The following is a 24350-nucleotide window of genomic DNA, read 5'->3' as shown; positions in this document are numbered from 1 at the left end:
GTGGGTTAGATAGTGTCAATATAAATGTGTCGTTAAACCGGCCACCACCCGACAGCCAACTAGGAAGGTTTGTCACGTAAACAGAACGTGCCAATTCGTTACTAGTACAGCACACCGGTGTGTTGGAGACCAAATCCACAACATTTACAATCTTGAGTACGACGTTTCGCCAGTAATTACAACCAGCTTCATCAGGCGACAGACAGATTTGTGGTCTGGCTGTCGCACGCTCTTTATGCGACAAATCTTACTAATTGGCTGTGTCGGTGGTGGCGGGTTTCATGACACATTTATGCTTACGCGAACTAACAAAACAACTTGTATTATGGATGGCGTGAGCATGTACAGTATGCAGGTATGTTGAACTTCTTTCGCACCATACGTAACCAAGGTGCGCATATTGCAGGGCTTGACCTTGACCTTGCCATCAGACACCCCCCCCCCCCCCACAACCGTCATTGAAGATTAGGATGACCTCTTTCAATTGTTGGTAGATTCACTGCAAAACAACGACTTTGATAAATTGGCGTTCTCACAAGTCAGCAACACGGTATGATTTTGCTGCTTACAAAAAAAGGCGTTCTCACGTGTACGTGAACTATTAAATGTGACCACGTGCGTTGGGATATTGCGTGCGCGTGTTGAATACACAGCAACGGCTTGTCTACAGACTGAGAGGGGGTAGCAGCACTTTCCCTACCCGCTCTGAGAGTGGCGATCATCGCGTGAGCGGTCAGCGCGCTGCGCTACAAACCCGGTGACCCGAGTTCGATTCACGCTCGCGGCATTAACCAGTGACGATTGTCTCAGCCGGTCCTGGGCCTCCCCTAGGTCGACTAAGCATCAAATGAGTAACTTGGTAGGGGTGTAAATAAAACATCGCCAATGGGGAGACAAAGGTGGTCGGGCGTGGTGCTGGCCACCCACCCCCTCGTGTACCGGTTCCGGATTTCATCGGTGCTACTCGCTAGCCGCACTTGCCCCGACAGCCTTTTCAAGGCTCTACGGTGCATCTTTGTGTTATGCGCTTAATAGGCCGTGCGATGTGGAATGCAGGACATGTTTCTGTGAACATGCGGGCAGATATTTGACGCGGGTCTATTTATGGCGAGTGCGGGCGAATTGGAGTCTTGGGGTAGAGAGTTTTGTGTGTGTGTGTGTCCCGTGAATGGCTCGCTTCATGGAGACGTTTTGAGACGGGTGCGTCATTTGTACGCAACGCAGGGAAATGACGCTCCGCACAAACAGGCTCAAGCAGCATTTGTGTGTTTTTTTTTTCAAATCCATATTTTATTAGAAAGTACAGTTTGTACGTCTGTGCTACGTTGTTCGTTAAGAGAAAAAACATCAATGAATTCAAGAGTTATAGTTATATAAGTACCATCAAGCACTGAAATACAGCACCGTTTACATCCAATAACATTGTGGGATGGCGGTGGCTCTGCTCACTTGAGGTTGTGGAGTTTGAGAAGGGTCGTACAAAAATAAAAACCCGTGTGACACATCTTGTTACCCTTGCAGTTGGGCAAATGCAAACGCAGAGTTGGCGTCGCGTCATGCGGCGAAGACTCCCTCCGAATCTCGCGCAGAGCAGCGCCATCCGGCGCGTCGGAGAACGGCCCACGGAAGTGGAGAACGCAGAGCCACCTCTGAGATATCCATCCCCTTTCAGCTTCAAATCAAGATTCAAATCAGAGGGGGTAAGCACTTTCCCGACCCGCTCTGCCACCAAGAGCGGCGTTCATTGCGTGACAGTCAAACCGATATTTTAATTCTCCGAGCTGCAATTCAGCCAGATTTCGTGCAGAACCAAATAAAATGGGGGGGGGGGGGGGGGGGGGGGTGGGGTGGGGGGGGGGGGGGGGGGGGGGGTGGGGGGGGGGTCTGTGCAGTTATTGGTGAACGGGCAGAGGCCATAAACTCGCCACGCCTGAGAATCCAGTCTAATCGCAGTCGACTGCCTGCGATTTAAACCCACGATATGAGCGATGCCATCTCGGCATTCTGCCCTTTGATCCACCCAGCCACCTCTCGTGTGTGCGAGTGTATCGTCGTGGGAGATGTTGTGGATGATGGGCGCTGCTGACCGACTCGTGTTGGGAATGGTCAATAACATCGTGGCACGGTTTGTGCCATGTGCTCATTGATGGCTTGTAAACCACAGTCATTCTGGTCACGTGCATGTGGCATGGCTATAACGCTGTGCTGTCGCGGCTTTGTCACGGAGAGCTGGATTTGCATCCAGCATTCGTCTCCCTTGGGAAGTATTCGCAAGGTGCACACTCCTGCCAGCCAATAAAAAACTCATTAAGATAATGACGAAATTAAATACGTCAAAAAGTTATAATACTGCTGGGTGCTATAAACCTCGATTGAAAACTAATCCGTGCCATATCTCTTCACCCGAACCCTCATTGTGGGAAAATAGCACACACACCTGCACATCAACTTCCACTCTTTGCCACCATTTCAAACGATACAATAACCAATTCACGTTTGATTTCTGTTCAGGAGATGCTACAAATTGGAAAACGGATTAAGGATGGGTGATCGGGTCCGTTGTTTTAGATGAAACAGGAAAAAAACGGGGTAACTGCTAATACACTGGTTCAAAATAGATTTCTGGGTCACGTCGAATGAGTAAAATGCCAATGTGTATCGTGCACCCTCCTCCACCCAACAGAGCCAAATAAATAAAGTCGTCACGTGAGGAACAAACGTGACGATGATTTATTGCTTCAGCACACCGGTAAGTTGGGAGAGCAATCCACATACATTTAGCAATGTTGCATGATGTTTTGCAGGTAGTCGCACCACCCAGCATCATCAGGCGATTGCCAGAATTTTTTAAATCTCTCGTCTTGAGTCTTAAATCGGCGGTGTGATGCCATTTACACGCGCAATCCGGCCTAAACAAAAATAAATCATGAGCACTTGGTTACAAGCGCCTTCGTGCTAACCTGGCTCACACACGCACACACGCTGTTGTCGATTGCAGCAGATCATATTCCCTAATTCCTCCGTGAAATTATCTTGAAACCAAAGAAAAATATTTAGATTTTCACTTTGAAATGTACTTGGTGAACGTCGGTGGCGCCAATGATTGCATCACACGCACCTTCTTCGCCTCTGTGCCTTGGTTTCAATGCGACCGCGTGGCTTTGGCTTGCCAAGCCACGGTGGCCTCTGTGGTGGCCATCATCTATCAGGTGGAACAGATGTTGCTCATTAGGCCAGCTCCCTACATCGGTTGCAAACGCGAGGCGACAGGCACACCGAGATACTGCTCGGTTCACGTTTGGGTCGTGCGATTGCGAAAATCTCCCACCTTAGTTGCAGCGTTCAAATTACGTTGGGGTGGCAGTGGTGGTGGTGGGGGGTGTTTTTTTGCCACGTGTTTTGGTTGGGTTTACAGGGAGAGCCTTTAAATAGTCTTTGGCGAAATTGGGTGGGTCGGTGGTGTCAGATGATGGACTCGCTCTGGGGTGCAAATGAGTCGTAATCTTTTGGAGAAACAAAAAAAACGGAATGCATACGGTGAGTGAATAACCTGTTGCTTCATGCCCACGAAACTCAGCTAGTTTATTTGGGTTAGGCCCATTGATCTATGAAGCTGTTTTTCATTGGCGTGTTTTACGAGGTTGCCTTGTCTGACCAGTAATTATGTGGAAACCGCAGTCTACAAACCAAATTTTTGTTTAACTGGATTGTTGAGCAGGCGTCTCTTAGTCTTGTGATTAAATCTCAAGTTTTAAAAACCCTGTATACATGGCCATCTGTTTTTAGCCATCGAACAAAGACGGTCACCGCTTCGCGGCGCGCCTTCAGATGCGCTTCTTGCGGCCGTCTGGAACGCTCTTCCCTTCCGATATTAGGAAGCCACTCGGTGCTATGTACGTGTAAATCATCTAGATCGAAAACTCATTTCTTTACAACTGCTTTTGCGTTAAGTTTGTTGCCCTTCCCCCGCACCTCCGATTAGGGCGGTTGGCGATGTACGGTGCGAAAGAAGTTGCAGCATTCATACATACACACGTGTCCCCTTGCAGCTCGGAAAATTCAATGCCGGTTCCTCTGTCCGACCGGATTGGGGGAACAAATCGAGATTGGTGAAGAGAAGCAGCAGAGTCTAGTACAGCAAACTCGTGGCGTCACCTCATTCTTGACAGGGGCACAATTGCGAGAACTCTTAAATGGCACTGTTATTGCCCCTCGAAGGAAGCTGGGTTTGTCAAAATGACATCATGGTACACACGAGCCCCAGCTGCCGTTGTATTTTTAAACAAAAATATATAAAAGGAGATTAAAGTAATTGTCCAAAAAAATGTAAAAGTGCACACGAAAAAGGAAAGGCCTCGACTTGAAATGGTTGCTGCTTCTGTATGTCCGATAGGCGTGTAACTGTTCCACGACTAATATCGATCCCCACGCTCGCGGTTCACGTATCGGCAAAATTGTGTAAATAAATTTGTTTCACGATGTACACAAATTATACGTGAACGATATGTGAAAAGGGTTGCCACCGGTGAGGTAAAAAAAAGGGGACATCACGAGGCGAATAATGTCTCGCGATTCAGGAAGAGCAAAGCACGTAACGTAAAACGCACTCTCTTGAGCAGTGTTGTTATTATTAGAATCATTGTTGTTATTACACAACTGACACACAAAAAAAACCAACACCACTCGAAAAGTCCAGGGATTACCGGGCAGGACAGCAGCTTCGTCGCAGCAAGAAGACGATCCTGGCAAAAAGCAAGACAAGGTGGCAGCCCTCGATGTTCACGTGACCTTCGAGGCGAGGTCACAAGACGTCTCGGTGACGACGAGAGACGTGAAACTCGACCGACGGTCGGATCGAATTGCGCACCGAGATCTCGCATTGATTGCCAGTGAATAGTTACATGCCTAAGGGTTTGATCAAGAAGCAAGTTTGCTCTAACACGTAGGCTTTCGCGACCAATGTCATCCATAATAAGAGTTTTTTTTGGTTAGAGCGCTTAAATATATAAATGACCCTTGACCCTTACTTGTTGGCTGTGTCGGGTGGTGGCGGGTTTAACGACACATTTACGCGATCTAACACACAAAAAAATCTCTATTATGGAGTCAAGTTTGCTTTGTCCTCTTTTTACCTAAACTCCTTAATACATACAACGCAACAACCCAATAGTATGAAATACTGTCGTAAACACTGTACGGTAGCCTCAGAAAACAACAACACCAACAGAGGGTTATGTTAGAAATGAATTCACCGTTGTTTGCGTTTCTAAAATGTTAACTTGTGCTCGCCACTATGGACACGCTCGCTTTTTTATTTTATTGCCTTGTTAATAAGTATTGTGAGATTTTTGCCAGCTCGATCAAATGAAACTGTGCAATGTACCGCGTAGTCCCTCGTTAAAAACAAAAAGTCCATTCGCGGAATCTCATTAAACGTTTGTATGCGATCGTTACACAAAATAAAACAAGGCCGTAAAGAAACACGGACTTGGATTATAGACGGGCGATCCATTTATAGATACCCCACTAAAATAATACCACAGAGGTAAGTAACATTTTAACTCAAAGCTTCCCTCTACACATTCCACCCCCACCACCAGTCTCAATGCAATAACAGGACCCTGCGGGGTGGGCTGGTAGGAACGAATAACCAAAGAATATAAACATAATGTATTATTACACTTGTTAAGCCAGGAAAGCCCCACTGAGTCAAAAGGTTTTTGTAGGGTCCTGCCAAGTGTTTGCAGTAGGGGGCGATGTTGATACACGGACGGACGGACGGACGATATAATCTATTGGTGGTCTGGTCCACTTCGTTCCTACCAGTATAACCCTCTCCTGATACAATGTGCAGGAAATGGAGCCGTTGCCTTCACAATATTCATTCGCCTGTTGAGACTTCGCGTGTAATACGTTGGGTATCCCGTGAGGTGTCTGTAAATGGATCGCTTTGCATGACAATTCCCTACTTATTCCAATGATACCCACAGACCAGCGTCCCCTTTAGTTTGTCGGGGAACTTTTTTTTTGTGTGCACGGGTCTCATCAAAAAAGTTGTTCTATTCATAAAACTGCAATGCGTAAATGTTAGCCTACATTTTACAATATAAAGTATATTATATAGAGCAAAAAGTTACGTATAAAATGCCAATGTATTTATGTACAAAACATTACATTACTGAAACTTTAGCACAACATTAGTAACTGCCCTAGTAAAACAGTCGATATCGCACACACACACACACATCTTTCACATTATTCTCGAATGGACATCACAACATTTTGCCTGCACAAATGTTGATATACGGTTCTATAAATATCTTAGAAACATTGAAACTCCACCAAGTGATGCGACGTTTAAAATCTTCGCTCGAGTTGCGTTGTTTGTTGGAAGGGTGCTGGCCAAGTTGTACACTTTCTGCAGAGACCACTGCAATACGCGTCGGCGAATAGACACAGAGATGTATTATGGGTATGCATGTAAGATGCATTCGGCGGGTTCTCAAGAGATTACAATGACAAATGCATTTCAGGCATTATGTCTGGTGAGATCGTTTTCACTGCTCACGTCAATCGTTCACCATCAGTCATTAAATGCGCGTCGTTTATCAGTCACCCATCAGAACGCGATCCTTTACCGTCGCAATAATCCGCGCGTCGTCAATTATCCTCGAGTCTCTCCTCTTGCCAAATGTGCTCAGTGCCGTACCGAAGGCCCAACGCACGCCGCACACAAATTCGCAAATCAACATCTGCCATTAGTTCTGATCTTAGGAGGGGAAACCCTGTCTGGTAAGGTGAATTCAAAATGTGATGATGATGGTGATGATTTTTTACCCTAACCCCCAACAGGCTTTTTGAATGGCGGCTGCGACCACCTTCTGGCACGCCGTCGCGGTTTAGCGTCCACGTGAGTCCAATGGCGGAGCCAGGATTTTCAGGTAGTGGGGGGGGGGCAACCCCTCCAGCAATGAAAAATTATAGAGGAGTTGTTAGTAAGTAAAGACTTGTCCCTTGCTTTTTATTCGACGCGTGTGTGATCGGCATCGCGCTCGCAACTGCGCACAATTCTGAGTCACTTATAACCGCTTTGCCGTTACTTGTTGCCAATTGTGGACTCAAACTATTGTCCTATCATCTCATAGAGTCCCTGGCACATAATAATATGCTACACAGTGGCAGTGGGGGTCGCAAAATGCCGATTTATTACTAATAAACCCCAATGATCCGATCGAAATTAGGCACTTCGATCACGATCATTGGGGGGGGGCACGTGCCACCCCAACCCCCCACTGTCTCCGCCAGTGCTGACGTGACGGCTGCTCTGGAGACAGCAGGGTCATTTGGCCCTCTGTAATTCTATCGCCGAAGGAGGTTCTCGCGCGAGCGGGACTTTACCGCGAGGTTTCTTGTTGGAAGCACCGAGCCATCGCCGCGAATTTCGCTCTCGACAAATCGTTCGTCGGCGAATGTCGGCTTTAAGTCAACGTCAGAGCCACGTCTGAGCGCATGCCCTTTCCCTTTCCTCGCGGCTGTTATCGAAATGTGTATCAACGCTTGTGTGGTGCAAAGCCACTTACTAAAGTCACGCATTTCCACGTTGGTGATCATTAGGCTCAAACGCGCGTTGGGAAACGCCAATGGTTGGTTACGGATCGTCTTGAATTGCGTCTGGAAATTCCACCGCGTGTTTACGTGTCACCAACCCTTTCAGGATTTTTACAAAAAAAACACTGCATAAGCCGAAGCGTTTCTATAGAACTGCTTTTTGTGTTTAGTTTGTTGTCCTTCCCCGCACCTCCGATAAACACGGTTGGCTACATACGGTGCGAAATAAGTTCAACATATGTAAGCAAATTGAGTTATTTGACATGATCTGCATTCCTGACTACCCTATGTTCCTTATGCCTGTTCATTGATTAGATGTTTAACGAGTGACCAGAAATTGTGCTTCAGTAACTACAGATTGACACAGTACCCACATGAGTATTGATCCTATGAGGTTCTAGCTCACTTGAATACTTATTTCCTTTTTGCAAATATCATCATCAGCCATTGTCTATTCACTGCACGATGGAGGCCTCCACCATGCCATGCCTTCCCTCTCGGTCCTGCTATGCAACAGTCCATCTCGCTCCTGCACAGGATCCCGCAATCCCATCACTCAGTCTCTGCAATCCTCTCGTTCGCCGTTTTCCTCCTTTGACTGCAATTCCACCCCCTGTCTTGTCCAGTGGTTGGCCATCGTCCTCGTGACGATGTGTTCCGCCTGAGCCCACGTTTCTTACCAGCTGACGTGATGCCTCTGATTTGTGCTTGTTCCCTGTCGCATGTGCTCCTTTTTGCAAATGCATTTGCCGAGCACAAAATGCCCCACTTTAGTAGAAATATTAATATCAGAAAAATGTGCTTTTAGAGTTTCTATGAGCTATGCATAGCCCACCAGAACCTTAGTAACCTCCTCTCACCAGCTATGGTACCAAATTGCGTTCAAGCCTAGTCGCAGGCGATCTCATCTTGGCATCGTTTAGTTTCAGTAGTTCTCCTGTGAATGACCTTTGCCTGGATGAGAGTCACACAGTGGAATTAAAGTGACAGAAGACTGGACCGGTATGGACATGGGAGTCTTAACTAGAGCATGGATAATTCTTCAATTACGCCGATTGACAAGAAAAAAGACATATACAGTGACTCCTCTACTTACGAACATTCGACTTACGGACTTTCAGAGATACAAACTTGTCCGTATGTAGAGTTGCCTGTTCGGACCGAACGTCGTAAGTTCAACCACTGCGCAATAGATGGCGGTGGTGGCATCTACATCTGCAGAATATGAAGAACCAGTGGCATCTAGATCTACCGGAGATTATACAACTTTTAAAGCCATTCCCCGTGTTTAGTGTACACGCCGTACAACATGTTTGGAATCGACAGGGGTAAAGTTGGACTTACAAACAGAGCCCTGGAACATAACTGTTCGTAAGTAGAGGAGTCCCTGTACTGTAGTATATACTGTAGTTTAGTAGTGTATAATGTAGTATAGTAGTGTATAATGTATAGTAGTACTGTACATGCCGTACAACACGTTTGGCATCGACAGGAGTAAAGTTGGACTCACGAACAAATCGACTTACGACTTATGAACAGACGTCTGGAACCTAACTCGTTCGTAAGTAGAGGAGTTCCTGTAATCTATTTTTTCGTGGTCGATTGCTCAGGCCTCTTAGAAATCATAGCCGCTCCGACATCACCCTGCCTCCTGAATGCGGGCAACCCCCCTACCACGCCCAGCGTTGTAACGTGGCTGGTGATGCCAGAGATATCATCCAAGTCCTGCCCATCGCCTCCCGTACAGAGGGTACCGCTTGGAAACGAATTGTTTCCAATTGGTCAAACAATCGAACCGATAATCGATAGAGTAATCGATTACTGCACTTAAATAATCGGAGAGCGCAACTCATGTGTGGACCTTCCCCCAACTCCAAAGGTGTGGAATCTCTTCCTTACTGTTCTTACTAAGCGCCAAATAGGACTTTCATGTAGCTTTGGCAGGGAACCAATGATTAACAAACACATCATAATCAAGTAGTCATGTGAAACATATTTAGTCTGCCTTTCCACTGTGACTAAGTGCTCTGAAATTAAGATAAAGAGTGCTGCTATGTTGTAAATACAAGGTGATCCATGTATAAATACCCCACTTAAGTAATCAGAAATTATAGAGCAAGCGAAGTCTATATTTAAAACACCCCTCTGTAGAATATTGAACTTTCACAATATAATTTAGATAATCACCAATAATAACACTGGTCAACACACTTTTTCTGGCATAAGGTATTCCAACGGTTTTAAGGTAATTTAGGGGTGCTGATTCCAAATCTGGCATCCATTTTTGTCTATCACATCAGGTTTTTGAGATATCAAATATTGCATTTTGAATAAAAACTGCAGAAGAAAAATATTAAATAAATGCGGATATCTACATAAAATTATATTATAAACACACTATCCTAAAAATACAGTACCATATTTTAACACTAAAGCAGTCACTGACTCGCAACAACTTGCAATCCATAAGTGACAGAGTTAATTTCGGGTGAAATCAATGAAAATGGGGTATGCCGATAGCATAAAAAATGAGATGTGATAGAGCAAATCTGAGATCAGATTTGGAATCAGCACCCTGAAATTAGTCTAAAACAGCTGCAAAAGTCCAGGCCAGAAAAAAATGCTTTTTTCTTGTTGACCAGTGTATAATCAGTGGGGTACCGATAAAATGGGTCAGCCTAAATTCTCCCTCTAGTACACGATTAGAGCGGCTAAGATGCCTTGCAGCGACGGATACATGTCAGACACAGGCCGCGGGCCAAACGAAACGAAGCGGCAGGCCGTATACCTCGGTCAGGACACGTGGCACCCCGCGTTGTGGGCTAACTACCCGCGTCATAACGCGAAATATAATGCGCGTTAATTTTTTTGTTTGGTTGCTGCCAAATTCTGCAATTTCGTGACCGTTGGAGTCGAGAGGGCCGGGGTTGGAGGCTGACGGCTCTCCGCTGCCGGACTGCGCACGCGCGACCAATGAAGAGGGGAGGGCAGGTGGCGGAGGCTGGATCGGCCACTGGACACCTGGGGCTGCACCGTTGGCGGGGCACACTACCCGGTTGCCAAGAAGCTGATCTACCTGATCAACAAATCATCTTAATTTTCATCTTCTTGCATCCTTCCTCGTGCCTCCTTTGTTGTTGTTTTTTGGGACATTTTTTAATAACCAGCTAAGGCCCACGACTTGCCCCCCGCGCTATATCCGACTCCGCGGTGTAACGAGCCGTGCTTTATCGTGGGGCTTTTATTGTACTCGTGTGCCGTTGTAGTGCCACCGACAATGTGTCAGTGACGGAGCCGGCCTAGGTCAGTGGGCACCACGGCTAACGCTGTGGCAAGAACCACTGCCGAGTCCGTGTGTGCGTGTGTGTTTGTTTTTGTACAGACAGGATATTGCACTACATTACCGTATACATTTTTAATGCCATTTTCTTTTTTTAAAAAAAGGTCAGTGTTAAGAAAATTGATTTTTCAGGGAGGCACATTTATAGAGGTCATTTGCTACCCCCGATACTGTAAAAATCGCAGTGACAGCAAGTGTGGATTTGTGCGCGCCTGTGTGCGGGCTTTTATATAACTGCACTCTCTTCACGCTTGGAGTTCTGTATAAAACCAATTTGTATTCCATTTCATAGCGTGTCGTCTACCAGATGCAATCATATAGGCGGCACCAAAAACTAGTGACAATATTTCTAATGTCATTTTTTTTTAAGTTTGATTCAGAGTAAAAAGGAAAGTAACATACAATACGTTACCAAACTATACATTGCTGTTAGTGGTAGCACAAATGTAAGGAAAACAATACCCATGCTGGGCACCTGATGGCCTGAATGATTTTTGTTATGAAGTGGTGGTCCTGGAAAAACTCGATAACCCACGTTTGTCTTAATCAAGATAACTTGTCACGGCTTCATTGACACACAACCATTTACATGTGGTCATTTTGTATTTGTATGGCCACGCAAATTAACTTCACTTCATCTTCCTACGATCACTAAAACACTACTTGCAGGACAACAAAGCTTTCCCGTGAGTTGGCACGGTTTTTTTTCAAGACGCCGCTTATTTCTTCCAGAGTTGTTTTTTTGTGTGTGTCTCTAAACGAACCTCTCCCGTTAACTGAACCTCTGCGCAACTCATTTGCTGCTCCAATGCTTCCGTTCATCACACCACTACAACAGAGTTCAGAATGAGGGTTAGCACAGGGCATCGTTAAACTCATCAGAACTGCACCTGTGGAATTTCTGAACCGCAAACTCTTGTGTCGGCGAAGGTGAAATTGCTTCACTCTGCACCCAGCTGATCTCAAATCGTCGCGGAGATGATCAAAAATATGCCGGACTGCTTTTCGACAATTTGTGGCAGCGGGCTCGCATGTTTACGCTCCCTCACGGCCCATTCCATCGCCCTCGAAGTGGGCGCACGCCTAAAACATCTCCAAGTGCGTCCTCGGGGTTAAACAAAAACAACTTTTGAACTCGAACTCGCGAAGCTTAAACAGCGAGCGGCATGCAAAGCAACGCCGGTGCGTCGTTTGGTCTCCACGCAGCGCCGGGCAGTACCTCCATCACCGCAATGTGTTACATTTACTTTAGTTGTGTACTGAACTGTACTGTGCTGAGAGCAGTGCAGTGCAGTACTGCTCGTTCACAACCTCCAGACCAGGTCAGGCTTTTGTTAATATTCTTACTTTTAAAAGTGATGGCATATCTTGATAATTGTATACGATTTGTGTTTTTGCTCCGATGTTATTTGTTTATCGCTTAAAAAAATTAAATTCCAAAAGTTGATCTTCATGGAAACAACCGCGGTTTTGTTAATAAAATGGATATATTGCAGCATAAGTTTGCCACCTCTGAACTTAAAAAAAAGTGGGACATGAGAAAAATATCTAAAAAATAAGGGAAAGATGGGATATTACATGTCAATCTATTGTCTTGAGCAGTGTATTATTAGGCAAGTGACAAAAAACAAGATTTTGAATATCCTGGCAAACCAGATTTGACAACCCTACAACAAAAAAGGGCATTCCTGTGAAGACCAGAACTGATGGCAACCTTTGTAACCGGGGGGGGAGGTGCCACCACTTCACTCCCTTGAATCACTCCGCTATTTCTTTTTGAGGACACGCCGTTTTTAGGCGGGCAGTGGATGGAGGTGCTCTGGAAATCAAAATCAAAGTAAACTCCACCACTTGCGGCTCGTTTGTGCTGTGCTTCGTGCCTGGCGACAGGGGGCCCTCAAAGCGACGAGGTCGTGGAGTCGATCACCTCCTTTCCGTTGCACACGGTAGGCACCCCTCGGCAGGGGACTTGGCCTGCGGCGCACACAAAGACAAAGATTCCCCGTGCGGCGCTGAACACAATGTTCGGGCGAGTTCTGCTAGTCGAGCGCCTATGCACGTGCAGTGTATGTTGGAGTTAAAAAAGGACAAGTATAACCCGTAAAAACAAAGTTTTCACTATAAATCCTTTATATGCGTGGCGGCTAGAGTCCTCTCGTCCTCTGGCTTGAGATGGCTACCACCTATGGGTCAAATGATTGCATGGCAGCATTAAGCAATTGGTAATTAAATATAATATTTTTGTCCTAGAAAGTGTAAAATTTTGGAAAAAAAATTTCACGAACATTAATTGTCACGCACAACGAGTCTGTGTGGAAAATGTCAGCTCGATTGGATCACGGGAAGTGGGTTAAAAAACGACCGAAAGATTTGCACGGTCCTAAGCAAGCAAGTGAACTTAATATAAAGGATTTAAAAATGAAAACAAATCAATAAAATTACGACGTTTCGGAGGCAACGCCTGGAGCTTTGTGATGTAGATGGCGGAAGTACATAAGCAAGCTAGGTTTCATATTCTTAGGTTTTTTCGGTAAAGTCACGTAGGTAAAAAAATAATATTAAAATTAATAAAAGTAAAATAAAAAATAAAATAAAAATCACGACGTTTCGGAGGCAACACAAGCTTCCGTCTTCAAGTGGAACCGTCACAGCACGATAGCTGTATCAAGTGAGAGAAATTCCAAGAAAACAGTCCTTGTATATATACTGGTTGAGGGTGGGAGGAGCCAAGGTAGGCCCTGGATATTCCCACCTGAAGACGGAAGCTTGTGTTGCCTCAGAAACGTCGTGATTTTTATTTTATTTTTTATTTTACTTTTATTAATTTTAATTTGAAATTTTTACCTACGTGACTTTACCGAAAAAACATAAGAATATGAATCCTTGCAGTCACGAAAGCTTCAAATCTAGAAGCAAGCTAGGATTAAGCCGCCTTTTATTATGCACGCCGGTGGATTGCAGGCAAGCAGTGTGTGAAACGCTAAACAACTACTATGGCTGTACAATTATAAGGCAGCTAGAGTTTGGCTTGGTTGATGACATCTTTCCAATGATTGCTTAATTTAAAACCATCCTCTCGGTTGAAGTTGTGTCTATGTTTGTATATCTGGATGTCTTCATGAACACATCTTTGGTAGTAGTGAGAAAATATTAAAAAAAACCCAAAGAGTATGGATCCTTGCAGTCACGAAAGTTTAAAATCTAGAATATGTTGGAGTTCTTTCGAGCCGGACGTAGCCAATCGTTCTAATCGAGGGGTGCTTTCATATCTGATGAGGCAGAGCTGCGGCTACTACGGACAGTCAGTGCAAATACACAACAACAGTGTGAGAAAACAAAGAGCTCACAAAGATACAACTTCATAAACTCCCCGTCGATATCTTTCTCGTCTGTTTTTCTTGCCAAGTTTATTGTTGCAACCAGTTTTATGGATCACTTTAGAATGGGGGGGGCAGGGTGGGGGGGCACATCTTGTCAATGTTGCTGCTACCTTTGAAATTCCAAGCTTTCATGCGAGCATGTTTATAGACACGCATTGTTTTCATACTTTCTGCAAATCTTTAAAACCATTCGTCAGTGATGTTCTGCCCTGTCTCTCCCAGCTTTCGTTTTGTAAAGCGTCTTGAAATTGCAATTACATTCGGATGCTATGAATTTTTTTTAAAATTATGTTGTGTTTATTTGTAAAAAAAAAAACTAAATGGGGAAAAGCTGTTGCATGGCTAAGGGATTTAAAATTGGAATTGTGTTTCTCCCTTACACTTATAATTCAGTGTAACGCATGTGCGTGTTGAGTCAATTTCATCACAGCAGTTTTAATCAATGGACAGCCTATTCTCAATCCACTGCTAGATGACTGCCTCCCCATGCAATGTCCGTCATGGTGGGAGCTGTTTGACCATACTTCACCACGCTGGTTACTGTCAATTGGTGAAGAAGTGAGTGCACAGGCAGGACTGGTTCAGATGTCACTCGCCACTGAAGATAGCCCTGGGGCCTGGATTTGAACTCAGGTCACCGGGTTCACATTGCAGCATGCAACCAGTTGCACCACTTCTCCAACTCCTGTGCAACCGTACACGATTTAATAATCCTTCCCCCCCTCCGCCACAATCATCCTGCCTATAAAACAAATGCTCGTTGTTTACAGCTCGTGCGCTGGTTCACAATCAGGACTCTCGATTCTCGGAGGTTTTTTGCGTCGGTTGGCACAGGAAGGGCGGCAGTGAGACAAGATGCCACGGATACCATTGTAAGCACGGCCAGCGCAGTTCGCACCTACTCAGGTGCAGCCACCCCCGTGGGCTTGGTTCTCTCTCGGAGAACTTGGGGTGCATGGGCAACAAGCGGCTTCAACTGCGCCCCGGCGCAACTCGAGTGTCGTCAGTGGAAATATTGCACGAGTTGGGCAGAGCCTTCCCCAAGTTCATAATATTTCTGCTCGGCCCGAATTTCTGACGCGGAATGTCGAGGCGAGCCTGCGAAGCAAAGTTGTCACGGGAGAATTCGGTCCTCTTCTGCCCTAAATTTGCAGCCGAAACTAAACTCAACTTTTTTGTTTTATTTACCAGGTAAGGCCCACTGTGCAACATAGTCTCTTTTATTTAACTCTGTTTGTCTGTTGTTGTTGTCGTTGTTGTCGTATTCTCAAATCTTGTAGCTCAATTTTAACCCACTTCCCAATATAGTATCGACTGCAAACTTGGTATACTTACGTCATACTGATGACAATACTATATATCATTAAAAAATACATAATTTTTCAACATTCTTTTTTATATGTTATGTTTCGGCTTGGGTCTAATTGTCCACGGTCAACTGACGTTGGCTGTAAATGACCACGGCCTCTTACGTTGTGGCAAGCTTCGGGGCCACTTCCTGGAGTCGTGGAGTTCTGTCATTACTAGTACATTTCATAAAAGCGTGTTTATATAAAAAGTTTTTTTAAATATTACTTATTCAGAAGCGACCTAGCCACAAATGGACATGGTTGCAAGGTGTTGTGGGCTACACTCCAGTCCTGCGGTTCACAGAAACGCGTACTATAAGATCCGTCCCCTCACAGCAAGTGGCCAGACCTCAGGGTCTGTTCGCCACGGGTGGCCGTAACAGGGATTCGTCATTGCGTGCGTGTAGGACGGGCTGAAAAACAGGCACCTTTTTCCTTGCGAGCGTTGGCACCGCTGCGGCAATGTCCGATGGCTTCAAGAGACACTGGAGCTTTGTGCTTATTGAATCACGCCCGCACGTTCGTGACGTTCTTAAGTGTGGCGCGTGCAGCTATGCGTGGTATTAAAATAGTGCGCCGGTCATTTCCTCTGCCGCAACTGTGACACCTTTGAAGCTGTTTGTTGACTTGAGCTTCAACGGACGTCACTTCCTCATTAAGAGGCACGCACTTGTGATTACAGGGACGCGAGAAAGTGAGCTAACTCGAAAAAAATAATCGTACGAAATGCGCTCGGTGTAGGGGACTCGGCACAAGATTCATGAGCCACACACAAACTCTCATCTCGTGTGGCAGGGGGCCGTCCATAAATGACGTCACGCGATTTTGGACGATTTTTGACCCCCCCCCCCCCTTCGTCACACGGCGTCACAAAAAGTCAGACCCCCCCCCTCAAATATGACGTCACAAAGCTCTGCTGCCCCCCCCAAACCATATTTCCATTTTGAAAATAAAACATGCTTCAAATCGCTTTAAACTATTGTCATTGTAGTGCGTGTTTAATGTGGCGCTGCACTCTGATGTTGTAGGAGAAAATATTTATTAAAAAGTATTTAACTAAATAGAACGTGTTGTCTATATTTAAAGTTGCGCATTTTGATGTGACGTCACATTTCTCAAACCCCCCTCCCCCTTCGTCACACATCGTCACAAATGTCTGACACCCCCCCCCCCTCCCAGGTGCGTGACGTCATTTATGAACGGCCCCTTGCCTCCGCAGGTGAAGACTTCGCCATTCAGAATTTAGCCAGGTAGGAGCAATCAATTTAGCGCGGGCCACGTGACTTTTATTTCAACGACCCGCAGCGGGACTTTTAACAGGACACCAGGATTAACTGTCGGCTCTATTACCAAGCGCAATGAGATTATGAATGTACAACGAGCAGACTGGTAGTTTAGTTTGTTATCAATTCTAAGTGCCACTATACTACCTTGCACGGCACGATGTCGCTTAGCACTGTGCTATGATAACGGATTATTTGTCTCGAAAGATACATCCCGACGGATCAGCAGCACAACCTTGCACTCGGAACCAGGATTGAGGGATGTTGTTTTAGCTTACACATCCAACAATGATAAAGCCTGGCTTCAGCTTTCTGCAATCAGATCGTTTTTGAAACGTTTTGCCCTTTGCCAGCGTCGATTAATGTCCAACGTCCAGATTGATTATATTTATACGATTTGAGAAGCAGTGAGTTTCGTGATGCAGAGCCACAGTAGGCTGCCTTTATTTTTATATTCTTGGTTCTTTCGGTAAAGTCACGTAGAAGGGAAATAATAAAATAATACAAATATAAAACAATACAAATTCTCACGACGTTTCGACTGCGACACAAGCAATCATCATCAGGTGTGGATTTCACATCATCAGGTGTGGATTTCACATCATCAGGTGTGGATTTCACACCTGACGACGATTGCTTGTGTTGCAGTCGAAACGTCGTGAGGATTTTTATTGTTTTATATTTTTATTATTTTATTATTTCCCTTCTACGTGACTTTACCGAAAGAACCAAGAATATTAATCTCTGCAGTCACGAAAGCTTTAAATCAATAATTTAACTGCCTTTATTTCGTCGGGAAAGTCGGTCAAATTGGTTAGGAGAGTCAAATAATGCGCGGCTCATTAGATTATTTCTCCCCCCCCCCCCCAAAAAAAAAGAAACGGCTAGTGTCATTTAAAAATGCAGCCGAGTTGCTCTGTGATGCAGAGATTTTCTATGACCGGCCAGCAGCACTAATTGACATTAAACGACTGCAATAAGCAATGAGGCCAAAGCATTTTCCTTCCACTCAGCGTCCGATCCTTACATGCCTTTGCTCTGCCTCGGTGACTCAAACTGGACGGGGGGGGGGAAGAGAAAAAATCAAATCAACCTGATCTTGACGGGGGGGGGGGGGGGGCTTCACTTCACGTCGACAGGGTCCTCAGACCAATCGCGTACGGCACCCGTTCGAGACGGGCAGAGCGTGGCAGCAATCTCCCGCCCTCAAATGTCAATCCAAACGGAAACCCCCGCTGACACAATCTCCCAGACGAGCTCTCCCCAGTCCGTCGCTCTCGCCGGCCGGCTGTCAATCAGCTGCAGCGGTGGGCTTGTGGCTTACAGCCAGCCAGGCACCCCGTGTCAAAAGAATTGCCCCACCACCTGCCACGCGTTGTTGTATAGCGCGGGGCGTCACACTGCCGCTGTTCCGTACGTTGACACTGCTCTGCGATGGTTCCACGTGACGGTTCCACTTGACGATAACATTGGGGGAAATTCCATATTGATAAAAATACAAATTAAAACAATCCACGAAGAGCCAATTCTTTCTTCTAGATTTTAAGTTTTCGTGACTGCAGGGATCCATACTCTTTGGTTCTGTCGGTAAAGTGACGTAGGTTGAAAATAATCATTCTTCTGTCGTACAGCAGGAGGGGGGAAAAGGAACAGTTTTGAAATGCTATGTTTTTTAAACCATTTCGATTTAAAGCTTTCGTGACTGCAGGGATTCATCTTCTTGGTTCTTTCGGTAAAGTCACGCTGTCTTTCCGACAGACCTGTTCTTCACCTGAGGACGGCTGCTTGCGTTGTGGCCGAAACGTCGTGAGAATTATTTTATTATGTTTTATTTGTATTATTTATTATTTCCCTTCTACGTGACTTTACCGAAAGAACCAAGAAGATTTTTTAAACCAATCCAAGGAGGCAGTAGACGCTGTGTGGATCGTAGCGGCACCGCTAGGACGTTGCATGGATGGCGCCTTCGCCGGCGACGCGTTTTGACGCTTTGGACTTCACCACCGTCGCAGGTCGGCGAACCTGCGACCTTCCGTTTGTGATAGGTGGACGCGCATCTCCCGTGCTGCGTTCGAGCGCGGCGTAGCGAGGTCCACGGTCGTCGTGTGAGAGAGAGGCTCGGTGCCTCCACGGTCGGGTCCTCGACGAGGCATTTATTGCCACCTCCATAACCGCGCACGATTTGTCCAGCGAGTGCTGACGTCGGTATTTTATTTTCGGCTGCCGGAGCAAAGGGGTGCGTGTCCAGAGAGAGCTTCCAGGATTTCAGCCTCTGGTGTGGGGGTTCTTTCCCGTCTTGTTGATGAAAATCAACGGACTCCATCCATGCATGGGCGGGGAACCGAAGGCTCATGGCATGGCCGTGGCTTGCGACCTCACTTCATGCGGCCTGCTGCCACGTGACACCTACCACTTCGTAACAGCTCACAAACGATATCCGTCCATCGTCGCCAGCTTCGTAGCCACACTAATCTGGTTCCAGAGGAAAATATTTTCGACATGGCAAGAACATTGATTGGAATTTTGGCATGCTTGGTCACTTCGTTCACTCACTGCAAGGACCTCTTGCTCAGGACTTCACTTCATGCGGCCTCTTGCAGTGACAGAAGTGGCTGAGCTGTGTCTGTCCCCCAGTAGCGCCTTAACAGGCTGTTTGGGCAAGTGCTGTTAGCGAGTATCACCTATGAAGGTTGGCACGGCACACGAGGGGGTGGCTGGCCAACACCATGCCTGGCCGCCTTTGTCTCCCTAGTGCTGATGTTTACACATCACCCCCAGGTACTCATTTGAGGCTGAGTCGACCTAGGGGAGGTCCAGGACCGATTATGATAATAGTCACTGGTGTTGGTGGCTGTGAGTGGGAATTGAACTCGGGTCGCCGGGTTCATAGCGCAGCGCGCTTCCCGCGACACGACCGCATTGTAGACAATACGCACACATATCAGAAAACAATTATTTGAAACAAAAAATATGCTCGGGTCTCATCTTATTTTGGGCCCTTCATTCGAGATATTCACATGCTGTTTGAAAACAAAATGTCTTTAGTATAGAATCGATGATTTGTGGATGCACTAATAATGTATCTGGGGAAGCAATTCCATATCTGTTTATCCATACGTTTTAGCCCGTATTCTTGTACAGGGAAATTTAGTTTTCAGCTCCATACGGCGCACAGCCGTATCGATACGGGCAAACACATGTTTGTCTATTTGTTTGTGTTTCTCCCTTGTAATGGGACTTTGTAGGATGAACGTTGAGATTTATAAAGGCACCACGGGGTGACCAATACGGTCTGAATTGGTCTGTAATAAGACAGGCACTAATACATGGTGTTGACAGGTTTGCTATTATGTAACTTTGGTGCCAAAACTCTTAAGCACACAGTGGCGGCGGTGGCTGCGGTGACGGCGGTGACGGCGGTGACTCACTGAATGAGCTGGAGGGGCCGGAGCCCGAGACGCTGAAGCGGTTGGTGACGACGCGGAGGCTCGCCACGTTCTTCTGTGGCTGGAAGAGGATGACGTGAGCCTTGGGAGCGAAGAGGCAGCCAAGCACCACGGAGCCACTCAGGCTCACGGACACGCACATCGTGGTGGTCTGCACCTGCTCAACACACCGCCGTGGGTGAGTGGGTGAATGGGCAGTTGGTGAATGGGTGGGTGGCTAAGTAGATTTGTTAATGGGTGGGTGGATGAATGGGAGGGTGGACGATTGAATTGGGGAGGGGGGCGGGGGGGTCGGTGGGTGAATGTGTGGTTACGTGAATGGGTGGGTGGGTGGGTGGATGGATGGGCAGGTGGTCAAGTGGGTAGATGGATGGGTGGGTTGGTGGATGAATGGGTGGGCGGATGGGTGGGTGGCCAATGTGAGTGTCTTACCAAGGGCAGGAAAGAGAATTAAATTGGGGGAAAGCTGGTCGAAAGTACATGGCGTGATCAGAGTGGTTTATTTGTTACCACAAAGCTTATAATAAGAATAATCCAAATAATTCCCTTTATGTTCCCACGAAAACTCACGGAATTTGTAATGTTTGGCCATTTCTGTGAATATTTAGTTTTGTTGGTAGAAACCAGAGGACATGGAGAAAACTCACTGTGCATACAAAAAGGTGACAATCAACGTTTTTCGGTTCAGATCGCGTTATTTATGAATGTGTCATAACCCTCCACCACCCGACATGGCCAATCAGTAAAAAAGTGTCACGTTGACAAAGGACAAATAGTTCACTGCTTTAGCCCACCGGTGTGTTGAAGCGTGAAACCACAACATTTATAATTTTTGTGGTTTCACGCTTCAACACACCTGCTGAGCGGGGATATGATGTGGGCCTCGGAGGGCAATGTCACTCTCCAGGCTCGACCCTGCTTAGCTACCGAGATTCGTCGAGATCCTGAGTAAAATCTGCCACGTGGACAATTATGTACACGTTTGGCAGTGGGCGTAGCCATCGAGTGTGCAGGCGGTGCAACTGCTCCATGGTCCGTGGGCAGAATGGGGCCTAGGGTAAAGGCAAGAGCCGAAACGACGGAGTTACCCTGTAGTCGCTGGAGGTCACGTAGAATATGGGCAGGAAGGCGAGCCAGATGATGCACGTGGTGTACATGGTGAACCCGATGAACTTGGCCTCGTTGAAGTTCTCGGGGCACTTGCGCGTCTTGAACGCGTAGACGGTGCACAGCACCACCAGGATCACGTCGTAGCCCAGCGAGATGAGCATGCTGGAGTCCTGCACGTTGCACTTGAGCGTCACCACGTTGCGCTTCTCCAGCGACGTGTCCCTGCGGTCGCCGGGCGGCTCCACGACGAGCCACGCGATGATGAAGAGGATCTGGCAGCAGATGAGCGCCATGCAGATGAGCACCTGCGACGCGGGGCTGATGAACTTGAGCCGCTGGGCGCCCTCCTTGACGCTGTTAAAGATGCGCGCAATGCGGTTGGTCTTGGTGAGCAGCGCCGCGTAGCACATGGCGAAGGACGTGCCCAGGCCCAGCCGCCGCAGCGTGCACACGGACGGCGACGGCTTGGCGATGAAGAAGAAGGTCATGCTGTAGCACATGAAGACGCCGAAGAGCAGGATGTAGCAGAGCTCGCGGCCCGAGGCCTTCACGATGGGCGTGTCGTTGTGCTTGAAGAAGACGGCGGCCACCAGCAGCGTGCACACGATGCCCAGGCACGAGATGGTGACGGGCACCACGGCCCAGCCGTCCTCCCACTTGATGTACTCTTCCGGGAGGTCGTAGCAGCCCGTCTGGTCGTCGGTGGGCCAGCTGCCCAGCTTGCACTCCAAGCAGGTGAACTCGTCGTACAGGAACTCGTAGGGCTGGCACGGGATGCAGATCCAGCAGCAGTTGTCGGGCTGCATGCTCTTCATCTCGTTCTTGGCGCATGGGTCACTGCACTGCGACACGGGCACGGAGTTCTTGGCCCACTGGATACGGCTCGTCTCCAGGTGCAGAGCCTCGGCCCAGTAGCCCACCTTGGTGTAGGTGTAGCGCTTGCCCGTCTGCTTGTAGTTGAAGAGGTTGTAGCGGCCGATGCCGTCGCCGAACTTGTCGAAGCGAACCCTCGAGTCGTTGCGGAACGGGGCTGCGTGCGGGAACGAAATGCATATATACGTACGTACGTACGTTGAACCTTTTCACACCGGACATAGCCAACGGTGATCATCGCAGGTGCGGGAGGAAGGACAACAAACTGTACACAAAAAATCGGTTCTCAGGAAATTAGTTTTCAATCTAGACGATTTAAAAGTTCATAACTCCAGTGGCTTCCTAATATCGGGAGAGCGTTCCAGACGGCCGCAGAAGCGCATCTTAAAGTGCACGATGCGGTGACCATCTTTGTTTGATGACGAGCCAACAGCCACTGCTGCGAGGATGATCGGAGTTTCCGTAATGGTTTATGCTCCTTGACGATATCAGCAAGGTACACTTGTGGTTTATTTGTGGCAAGCATTTTGTGTGTAATGAGTGCTACCTTATAATAGTATGTATGTTGAACTTATTTCGCACCGTACGTAGCCAACCGTGCTAATCGGACATGGTCGGATCTTGCAGTACTACCCTTTATGACACGTGCCAAAGAATGTTGTACACCCTGCAGTTTAGTAATGGAGATGAATTTCAGTGCGTTGCAGTTACAGCTTTGCTCGGCGTGATGATCACACGCGCGTGTATCAGGGACAGGGACGTGTTCCCAGATTTTCATATTGATCTAAAAAATATGAAATCGGGCCGAGATTTAACATTTTGGATGATTTAAACAAAAAAAATGTCGGATTGATCCGAAAACATGATGACTTCGCAAGTGAGGTCACTGTCGAGGCCTTAATCCCGCGCTTTTTTCCCGCCAAAAGTAGTCACGTGGCATCGGCCGATGTCGTGTTTGTCAGCACAAAGACACACGTTAAATGATCACACGATGTAATTGGTCCGAAGATACAAAAAGTATCAGAAATTGTCCTTAAAATCTGAAATGTTAAAATAAAAAAAAATTGACCACAGTGTGTACATATCGTTATTATTTAACAATCACGATTGTTTACCAAAGGGCCAAAACGTCATGCAGCCTGCAAGAACACATCACTTTTGAAAGAGTAATTGATGAGAATGAATACGTGTCTTTAATTGAGCAACCTTATGAGAACTTGGGAAGAAGCAGACAGAGGAGTGTTTTAACCTGCAGTGTGGTGGTCGAATACATTTTGGGTCATATTAAAGCAGTGGTTCCTAACCTGGGGTGTACGCACCCCCTGGGGGTGCGAGAGGCCCTTTCTGTGGGTGGCGAGACACGACAGGAATTTTTTTTAGAAGGTAAATCACCGAAAGACAAACAACGCACGGGCACCGAATTACAACTACGTTGTAGTAGGTTTTTACCCTTTAAACTGGTACAAAAGTGACACATTTATACAAGGCAACATGTTTGCAATAACCACAACACAAGCAGTCAAAATGCAAACAAAAAGAAACAACTCTGATAATGGTAATGATATGCACTGTCCTCATTACCATTATCAGAGTTGTTTCTTTTTGTTTGCATTTTGACTGCTTGTGTTGTGGTTATTGCAAACATGATGCCTTGTATAAAGGTGTCAGTTTTGTACCAGTTTAAAGGGTAAAAACCTACTACTATATTTTGCCACTGGTAAAGGAGGTCTCATAGTACAACTACGTTTTTTCATCAAACCCTATGTATTCATTCACATTATAAATTGCTTGGACGACTGAGAACCAATGGGTTGCAAGACAGCAGTAAAGGTCATGAACCACTGCATTTAAGAATCAGCCGAGTAGATGGAGTAGATATGAGCACGATGTGTTGGTAAGTATCACGATACTTTACAGCTGCTTGGGTTTAGCACTTGCTTCAACAGTGCAGGCCACAGGGG

General features: G+C 46.6%; 1 protein-coding gene across 1 annotated transcript in view; it reads right to left on the bottom strand.

The window, feature by feature from the left end:
* Window positions 1-8579: 8579 nt before the first annotated feature.
* Window positions 8580-24350, bottom strand: part of LOC144944315 (metabotropic glutamate receptor 3-like) — a 51081-nt gene continuing 35310 nt past the window's right edge. Inside the window, 3 exon segments of the mRNA XM_078872379.1 lie at window positions 8580-12922; window positions 20389-20563; window positions 21495-22546. Coding sequence (XP_078728505.1) covers window positions 12846-12922; window positions 20389-20563; window positions 21495-22546 — 1304 coding nt within the window. The 3' untranslated portion in view covers window positions 8580-12845.

This window comes from Lampetra fluviatilis, chromosome 34 (genome assembly GCF_964198595.1).
Source record: "Lampetra fluviatilis chromosome 34, kcLamFluv1.1, whole genome shotgun sequence".
Taxonomy (NCBI): Eukaryota; Metazoa; Chordata; class Hyperoartia; order Petromyzontiformes; family Petromyzontidae; genus Lampetra; species Lampetra fluviatilis.
This window is presented reverse-complemented; position numbering and strand designations above follow the sequence as displayed.